The sequence below is a fragment of the Colletes latitarsis genome, chromosome 1 (assembly GCF_051014445.1).
Source record: "Colletes latitarsis isolate SP2378_abdomen chromosome 1, iyColLati1, whole genome shotgun sequence".
In the NCBI taxonomy this organism is placed as follows: domain Eukaryota; kingdom Metazoa; phylum Arthropoda; class Insecta; order Hymenoptera; family Colletidae; genus Colletes; species Colletes latitarsis.
Genome location: NC_135134.1, coordinates 52,104,711 through 52,114,696, shown reverse-complemented (window position 1 = coordinate 52,114,696; position 9,986 = coordinate 52,104,711). Strand labels below are relative to the sequence as shown.

The window sequence follows — 9,986 nt, the reverse complement described above, 5'->3', positions numbered from 1 at the left end:
CAGGGGCCAGCAGAGGTCAGCAGAGGGATGCAGAGGCATGCAGAGACTAGCAGGGGCAAGCAGTAGCAAGTTGTAATCGGTATACGTTGCCAGAAGCATTAGGGGTGGTCAGCAGAGGTCAGCAGAGGCTGGGAGATGTTGGCAGATGTCAGTAGAGGGTAGCAGTAGCCAGTAGTAATCGTTGTACGTTGCCAGAAATATAAACGGTAGTCAGCAGTGGTCAGCAGCGGTCAGCAGAGTTCAGCAGAGGCCAGCAAAGGCATGCACAGGCAAGCAGAAACCTGCAAAGGCAAGCAGAGACTTGTAGGGGCATGCAGTAGTAAGTATTAATCGTTATACAATATCAGAAATACCTGCAGTGGTCAGTAGCGTTCGGCAGAGGCCAGGAAAGTTCAGCAGAGACAAGCACACGCTGACAGAGATCAGCAAAGACCAGCAGAGGTTAGCAGAAGTCAGTAGTAATCGTTATACGTTGTCAGAAATTCCAGGAGTGGTCAGCAGCGGTCAGCAGAGGCCAGTGGAGACCTGTTGACGGGAGGTCGGATAATAGTTGTTCAAGAGCGAGAAGGGAAGTGTGAGCCTTTCTCTCTCGACTCCCACGAGGCTGTCCGAAATTACTTCGGGCAGCTTCGGAATAATCGAGAAAGAAGGCATGTGTCAGTTTGCCTTTGTCGACTTACCGAAACTCCACGAGCTCACGTACGCGTGATCTGGTATGTGTGAGTAGTGCACCGGGTGCCGAATCTGGCATCTCTGCTACTTCCCGTCGACCACATGTTTGATCACATGTTTTGAAATTAAGGTGTTGGCTCTAACTATCGAATCTGAACAATAAATTAAATTAACAATAATTAATGTTAAGATCGTTTGAATCGATGCAGGTTCTACGTATCGCTTTGAAAAATTATATAAAGTCCTACTAATACGTATAAGTCGATATTGCGTTATAATGCATCAATGAAACATTCAAAAAACGACATTTCTACATGTTCATGAATACAATATATCAGTGTCTCTCAAACCTCTGACAGTGAAATTACTTTATTCTTTTAATAGATCCTAAAAGTATTCGTATTTCAATAATAAATTCTTTATTGTCTTTCGGACAAAAATATTTCATTTCAAATAAAAGATCTAGTGAAATTTGGTATTCTTTATTAATTTTTGACAGAAGTAGAATGAAAAGTGATGAATATCTTATAAGTACAAAGTATATCAAACATCGATTAAATCTAAATTTCATGAGTTGATGATGCCACTTAGAAATTAAGTGGGGGATATTAGGTAAGCCTGGAGTAGTTGTCTAACTCTGAAATTCAGTTCCACGTTTAATTTGTTCCTGTATTTAGACCTGAATAAAACTCATAAAGGAAAGAATTGTTAGCACACGTATGTGATGCAAAACTACATAAACGATTATAAGGCCTAACATCGTCTTTTTCTGCCTCCAAATATCGTAGATAAGATGGATTTCCAAATATTCAAGCTTTCTGATTCTTTCATTATATTACTACTATCGAGAAAAGAAAATTTTGTAACGAATGTTTGCAGTAAGAATAAAATGCCTTCGAGAGATATTATCTCGAGATAGAGCCTCAGTTTGAGAAACACTGAAATATATTGAACAATCTGAAGTTTTGAAACGAACCGCAAAATATCAATATGTCAACTTTCGTTATCCTGTAATATGCACGGGTATTAAAAGAACATTTAAATATTCCAATGGAAATATTTATGTCAGAAAAATGATCGTAATTTTGACTAATTCTTTGAATTGGGACATGTTTGCTTAGTTACGTTTGAATCTAGTCACGTGCACTCGTGTGTTTAAGGAAATTAACCTCAAAATATCGTGCGTTTATACACCAAATACTTTCGAGGGATAAACGTTGTTTCTGCAGAAATATTTAACGTGTTCTCTCGACAATTGGAGGCATAAAAGATTCCGTAAAACGCGAAAAAGAACAGGAAACGCGTGTCACGCGCTCCGAAGAACAAAGCTCTGCGCGATGGAGATGCGTATTGGTCGTTTACGGACCTATGGAGTTGCTTGACGTCAGTTATAAAAGATGAGACGCGCGCCAGGATTCGCTTCCGACACTGTAGCCCACAGTCGCGAACCAATAGCAAGCGGATAGACATTCCCGAGTCGTGGCAGCTTCTTCTTCTCTTGCTCGTCACTCGTCACATGACCCGCACTACTGTACGGTAGGCCATATTTGACAGTGGCACTAGTTTAGCGAAGTGAGCGTGAGTGAAGATCGCTCCTGATTCAGATCGTCGTCGCGTTCCGACAACCTGTAAATACTCGTGTATAATTCGACTAACGGCGTGAGGTATTAACAAGCACGTAACAATGAGCGAACTTTCGGAGGAAAAGCCTGTTTACGCGCCCTTCTTCGGAGTGATGGGCGCCGCCTCGGCCATCATATTTTCTGGTAAGTTTCTGTTGTTCGAATTTTGGGGGGCTGATGCGAATCGCGATGGTCCTCTGACACCGTGCCCGGGAATAGGAAAAGTCCGTTAAAGGCAACGAGCGAATCGTGGACCGTCGAGGCGCGCCTAACGTCGACAAATCGACCCTGCGAGCACGCCATTTTCTCCCCTACGGACGATGCAAAGTATCGAAAACAGAGTAAACCCCGACGGTTTAAGCGGCTTTCTCGTCGCGCGACAACCTCCCCGTCGACGATCTAAATTCGTTCGGTTACGAGACACGACTAATTGGATCTTAGACAATTTCCATCGATACAAAACTTCGAAAAAAGATCGACGATAATAATCTGCTATGTTCGTACGACTGTACGATTTATACATATATATATATTTTTTTTCGGTTCTATACTCTATTTATCGTTGTCAAGCCTGTCAGCTCGCGATATGTAATGTCGTGCAACAATACGAGCGCGTTCCGATCCGAAACCGCCGAAGATGTCAAGGATACGGATTCAATTTTGAAGCGCCATTTTTCTAGGCACGTATGTAGATCTGGGATTTCGTAATGTTCCGTAAACGCGGTCCAACCTACCCGAGAGCTTAATTTTACATTACGAGAGAAACGCGTTCGCGGCGTTCGGCCTGGCCACGGTTATTTCGTAATGCTGACCTCGTTGAGTACTTTTCAATGAAAGGTACCCCGTGCACAACGACGGAGGAAGTCGCAGGATATTACAAATCGCAACGGAAGATTCCACCTGATAATCGCTTTATCGATCAGAATTTAATTGATTCCCCGGATTCTTGGAAGCGTTCGTTCCGGGGAGAACAGACCCGTGGACGCGCATACTTGGAGTTTTCGTGCGTTTCTGTCTCTATCAGAGAAATCAATACGAATCTCCCTTTTCCCGTGTGCGCCAGTCTTGAATGGACGACGACACACGAGGAAGATTGACCCACGAACCAAAGGCACGAGGAACCGAGGAATGCTCAACAGATCTCGATTATATAGTTCGAATCGACGAGTTCCTTTCGAAATCTAACCCGATCCTGTACGTTTCCGCGTTTGTTCCTCGTCCATCGAATGCTATCGAGGAATTACGGTTGGTCCATTCTATGAACGGACGTAGAATTTCCTTGATAACAATGATAAGAAATGAAAATTGAAAGGCACACCAAGCATGATTGTCCCGTGCATGTGCCACGCCCCCCTACTCACGGGATGGGACTTACATGATTATCATGTGACTGCCAACATGAGAATCATGTGACTGCGATTTCCAGGCGAGGCGGTATCGTACCCTGTAACTTGAACACGAATTTCTCCCTTTTTCTGTATGCATGCTGAAACTTTTAAGGAGACTTCAATGAAAAATGTCATAGAGCCGAATACCAACGACGAAATCGGGTCCGCGACCTCGTCGTTGGGATCAATATTAAACGAGATCGATAGCCCTCGGTGGCCCGCTAATAGTATTTCTAATGAACTACCAAGGATTTGTCACGCCTTTTCTTATAAGAAGAAAACATTTTAAATGCAATATTCATTTACATTTATTTCAAACAAATCGAACGTTAGTATATGTTGGTATCGATGTCCTTGTCATATCAAACTTGACATAAAAATTTCTAATTCTGAAACGTAACAATTTTTGTACTGTTTTCTTCTACGAATTAAATGTTTTTAGCGATATTACGATACTTTCGTATTATAGTTTATTTATTATTGCACGAAATAACACACACTGTACATCAGTGGTTTTCAAACCACCCCCTCTCTTCGTACAAAAGCGAAAAGTTTACGCGTCCGAGATTTATAGGCTAAAAATGTTCCTGTTTATTTTAATTAATTCAAAAATAAGTTCTGTATTCATAGAATACAATAAGTTATTGAAAGAAAGTCTTTTCAGCCAAATTGTATATTTGCCAGACCTTCGCGTTAATGAATAAATTGTATATTGCAAATATGTAGCATAAAATTAAATAAAAAATTGCTGTAATACGAGCAACACGTTTGTATAATTACCTTGAATTAAAATTTAGAAATTGGGGTATTTTTTATATTTGTATGTATTAAATATTGTCTTTTATGTCTTCCTTGCTGAAGGGAGGACTTTCTATTTTGTTCTAATATAACAATATGTTGTAAGTCTTGTTTCTAGATAATCATGATTAAAATAAGTATAATCTTTTGCTTGTTTTACTTCCAGCTCTGGGAGCAGCATATGGCACAGCAAAGTCAGGCACAGGAATTGCTGCAATGTCTGTCATGAGGCCAGAACTTATCATGAAATCTATCATTCCTGTTGTCATGGCGGGTATCATAGCCATTTATGGTCTTGTAGTAGCAGTTCTCATTGCTGGTGGTTTAGAAGAACCTTCTAAATATAGTCTTTACAAGTATGTTACAATTTTCTTAATTGATTTAACTTAAGTTTAAATAGTTCAGCTCACTGGTAGCATAATGGTTAAGCATACTATAGAAAAGTTATATTCGTCCTTTGAGTCTTGTACTATTGTAAGTGTTTCTGAAACACAGGCATATTATTTTCCTATATATTGTACTGAATGTTTTGTATATTATAAATTCCCATATATATGAATTATAGAGTAAAAATCGTAAGGAACTATATGCTATCTAAATACTACCTTGTGGATACTGAAAATACGAATTAATTTTAAAAGGAAAATGTTAAAAGTATGCCTACTATGTTGCATATTTTTATTATTAACTGTACATTAAAGAATATTTCTGTAGATTGTTATAGATTACCATAAAAATCATAATAATGCTTCTGTATGTATCCTCTACTTAATTAGATCGGGGCTTAACTAGTTCTAAGTTCTTTTGCTTCATTTAACGTTAGTACATCTGTATATAATTGACAATTACTTACCTTCTTATAGTTAACAAGCAATTTTTTTGGTCTTTTTACTAGGGGTTTTATTCATCTGGGTGCTGGCTTAGCCGTAGGTTTTTCTGGTCTAGCTGCTGGATTTGCCATTGGTATTGTTGGTGACGCAGGTGTAAGAGGTACTGCTCAACAACCTCGCCTGTTTGTTGGTATGATCTTGATTCTAATCTTCGCCGAAGTATTGGGTCTCTATGGTCTCATCGTTGCCATCTACTTGTACACCAAGTAAACAAATTTTAGTGGCAGGAATTGCAAGACTCGTCGCCTGCATCCAACAGCGCTCCCCGACTATTATAATAATTACGACTTGTTTCAACATTTTACTTAAAACACATTTTTCCATGCATACTCACATCGCGTCATCTAAGCATCCTTCTGTAATACTGTATTGAAGTTGATATATTAGAGTCCGAGCATTTAAGAATTACATTATTCATTACATAAAACGACACAAATATCGAAAAATACCGCAAACAAGTAACAAGAGTGCTGAAAAAAAACCTATTAATCGATCGAGTATTTGAATCAAGAAAAATATAATTCAGTCTTGCAAGAAGAGGATGTGTGTACAGAAGAAACGAAAAGCGACAGGCGACAGGGAGTTACACTGAGGAGAAAAAGACCCCGATATCCCATGCCGAACATTTCTCTTTCACTGTATAGTAATCATTTGTAGCGTAGTTTGACATTGAATTATCAACCTAAGATAATCGGCTCTACTGAGTGTATAAAGGAAACAAATGTTATTGATAAAAGAATATTTAGCACAATTATGTATTAAATGCAATTAAAGCGGCAGCATACAGATTGCAAGTGAAACGTCTCTATGACGAGAGTCTAAGAAAACGAAATTACGATATTCGAATGGGAAAAGTGAGAAGAAACACGCATGTTGCGTGTAGGGAAAACAGCATAATACGCGATGATTGTACAAACTGTATTCGAACGAAAAAAGAAAAAGAGATAAACAGATATTGTACGATCGAAGCTACCAAGATACACAAAGTATAGTATGTGGAATGGAGTTTTAGAAGAAAAACAAAATGAAATGAATGTGAGTAGACAATGGACAGATACATAATAGTATTAAGTCAATTCAGTGGCTGCTGGGCGTAGCAGGAAATCGCCACTAACTATGGGCAACAGTGTACGGTTCACGAATTATTTTGGATGACCGCAAAGGCCGGCGGTGATTCCCCCCCCTCTTCTGAGCTGAACATACTTATTTCGCGCCTCATTAGAGATATGTATATAGAAATATATATGTTGATGAAGCGACGAGTATGCGAGGCGAGCAAAACTGATTCCGTGCGTTCCAGCAGATGTATGACTACCTAAGAAAAGGGGTTACGAGATAATAATGATATAAAAAAAAAAAACAATTTGTACATTCCATAATAAGTTCGTTCAGTGCAGGCGAGCGGGCGCTTGTAACGGCGCGAGAAAAATAACTTTTTTTTTTTTCGAATAAAGAACAATTGAATTTAAAAAAAATCTTAACACGTGCGTTTGATAGTTTCACATTACACGAAAAGTTTTCAAGAATGAATTACAATCGGGGGGGGGCGGTGGAAAAATGTAAATTAAATTCACCCGAGAGGAGGTTCGTTGTCATGGGAGCTGATAGTGAACCCTCCGCGCGTGCTTATGGCCTTTCGATCGGCCATCGCCCCCCCCCCCCCCCCCCTGTAATATTTGTCAGGATCGAGGACAGAGAGGGAAATTCTCGTTGCGCCCGCTTGCCAGATTTTATTAACTGCGCAGTATTTTCTATCTAAAGGAAACAACAAAGCTCAACACGTGTAGGCGCATATATATTTTCGGGAGAGAAACGAAAAAGAACCACGAACACTGAATGTCACAAAACTTTTTCAGTTCACACAACAAAATCAGCGCGCGTCAGCGGGAGTACGGTTTCTCGAAACCGGACATCCGGGAAAGGAAAAAATAAGAACACTTACGGAGCGGAATAGAAGAGAAAAGTCGGTCGTTATAAGCTTTCTGGTACGTTCTTTTTGTTTGATCGCCGATAGATCCTCGCTTGAAAAAGAAAAAAAAATTATGCACCAACGTACATCGTCATCGTATCGTGAAAAAAAATAATCGAACAAGATAGCGCCCGACCCACCGAACGATTGAATTGCTCTTTCGAATAATTGAACAACGACACGACACAAAAAATGAAACGGAACCCGAAAACGGCGTAACGGAAATGGAAGAACAGTCGAGAACCTCTTGAAAAGACTCTCGGGTAACTAGCGTAATCAGCGAAACGCAGAAGCGAGCCGGGGAGCGGTGGTGGTGGCTTTTTCTGTAAACGAGAAAAAGAGAGCGAGCGAGTGAAAGATCTTCACTTTAAACACACACTACATGTTCAAGAAGTCGCAAGCACACGGAATATGCTGTATGCCAATTACCTTCCTTCCCAACTGGACCCCCCCGTTACCTACCCTCCAGTCTTTAATAACGATAATTAAACATCTGCTATCTAATCATACATTGAGCGCGTGTAATGTATATATCACCCGCCATGCTTTACACTGTACGATTAAAAAGTTTAGGCTAGATTAGGGCTAGGTATTGTATACCGAAACCTTGTGTAGCTGAGAGAAAGTAAATCACACACACACAACGTGCAAAAGATGTTTGCTAGCGCGTGTGCTCGAGAAGAAAGGGAGTGAATTGTACGCATGCGTGTACGAGTGAACAAGAATGAATGAAGAGCCAAAAAGAAAAAAATGAAAAAAAGGCATTGGTTGATAGAGGGAAAGACCGCTGTCACGACCGCCGCTCCCCCACCCCACGTACTATCTTCCAGTGTTACTAAAAAAAAAAAATAAACTCATTGTTGAGCGCAAAAAAGTGATACTGATCAATAATAATAATGATTATTTATGTTATAATTTGTCCTCGATGTTACAGAAAAAAACCGTGTTTAATAAAAATTTAATTTGGACAAACAGTATCAGTACTCACTTATCATCGAAATTTAACCTAGCTGTTATTCATGGCGTATACACACTCGAAGCGTATTAGCGGTAAGAGTAATCGAAGTGCATGAAGTTGATCCATTTTTTATCACTGCCATTCGATTTGAAGAACATCACCGTGCTATCTACGCGCGTCGGTGTTGGTATTAAAAATTTCGAGTACACAGAAATAGCCAAAAGGCGAGAGCACCATCGAGAAATCGATTTTTCGTTAATTTGCTAAACTAAATATTTAAATGGAACATCGATGCTTGTATAAATGTTATTTTGGAAGTGGTCGATCATACATTTTGCGTAATGTTTTCGACCCCCGTTGTAGATCCTTTTCGAGATACGACAAATTGTTAGTTTAGAATGGAAAAATTACAAACAGTGGTGTAAAAGGAATAGATTTATATATGTAATATAAATAAACATTTGATTGCATACGTTGCCTGGTACTTACGATGTATAGCGTGTCGAAATATGTATATAAAGCATGATTCAATATTTTAATATTAATATAAAAGTGAAAGTCACATAGTTGAAATCTTAAACTACTATTATACATATATACAGTTTGCTGGTAATTTAATTTAAATTCTTAAAAAAATGTTAAGTATGTAGATTATGAATTGCTTAAACAAACTTGCTCTTTTACAAAAAAGGAGATATATCGTGTATGTTATTTACTTAAGAGCATTTGTGGTATGTTGCAAGCGATTGAGAAGATTATAGATAAAACACTGTCGTGATTTATATCTACTAGTTTTGATACAGGATGTATCGTGAGTACCAAACAACACGTACTTTTACATACATAGAAATTTGCTTTTCCTATACCATCGTTTATAATTATTGCATTCTAGAGAAATGATACGTTATACTTTGAAGAGGATTAACATTACGCAGAAATATATATCTATGCTTCGTTTAACTGATTCGTCAAACGTTTTACTTTTATTTCCAAAAACGAAAGAAACAAAGCATTAGGATCACGAGTCGTTCTATTCCTCGTTTGCTATTGTTTTACGTAACATATTTGGTAAACGTTAAATATTGGATTTACGTTGAACGAAAATTGCAGTTAAAAAGTACATGTAACAAAAACGTGTACCAGCTCGTTACGTAACCGAGCTCGTTCTGCGGGCAGTTACACGCGCTGTACACGGCAGATAAATTCAGGTCGTTCTAAAAAGTAAGTTACACACGCCTCTCGATTCTGATTTCGAAGATAACATTATCGTTGTTAACTGAACTACCGAACGTTATCCGAGTAAACGGTCTACGATGCGCATGTGGATCGGTAACAAGAAAAACATTGTTTTAAACTATTGCAAACTTTTGCGGAGTCTGTAAATATTTGAAGAAATATATCGGAGATGGTCTGTGATTAGTTTATTTTATATTATACAGGGTGTTCGGCCACTCCTGGGAAGAATTTTAACAGGGGATTCTAGAGGCCAAAATAAGACGAAAATCAAGAATGCCAATTTGTTGATGGAGGCTTCGTTAAAAAGTTATTAACAAGAAATTCAACAATTTCAAATCGTTCTAAAAAAATTATTTTCGGTTGCGGGGGTCAATTACAATCATTTTTGGTGAATACACATACCTTCGAAATCCTATCCATTTTCGAGAAAAAAATTCGAGAAGGTGTGAAATT

At 38.8% G+C, this 9,986-nt stretch overlaps 1 protein-coding gene across 1 annotated transcript; it reads left to right on the top strand.

Annotated features, from left to right (window-relative positions):
• Positions 1-2,103: 2,103 nt before the first annotated feature.
• Vha16 (vacuolar H+ ATP synthase 16 kDa proteolipid subunit) lies at positions 2,104-8,769 on the top strand. Its single transcript, XM_076768660.1, has 3 exons — positions 2,104-2,438; positions 4,647-4,836; positions 5,376-8,769. Exons 1-3 carry the CDS (start codon positions 2,357-2,359, stop codon positions 5,578-5,580), a joined length of 477 nt encoding a protein of 158 aa, XP_076624775.1. The 5' UTR covers positions 2,104-2,356; the 3' UTR covers positions 5,581-8,769.
• The last annotated feature ends 1,217 nt before the right edge of the window (positions 8,770-9,986 follow it).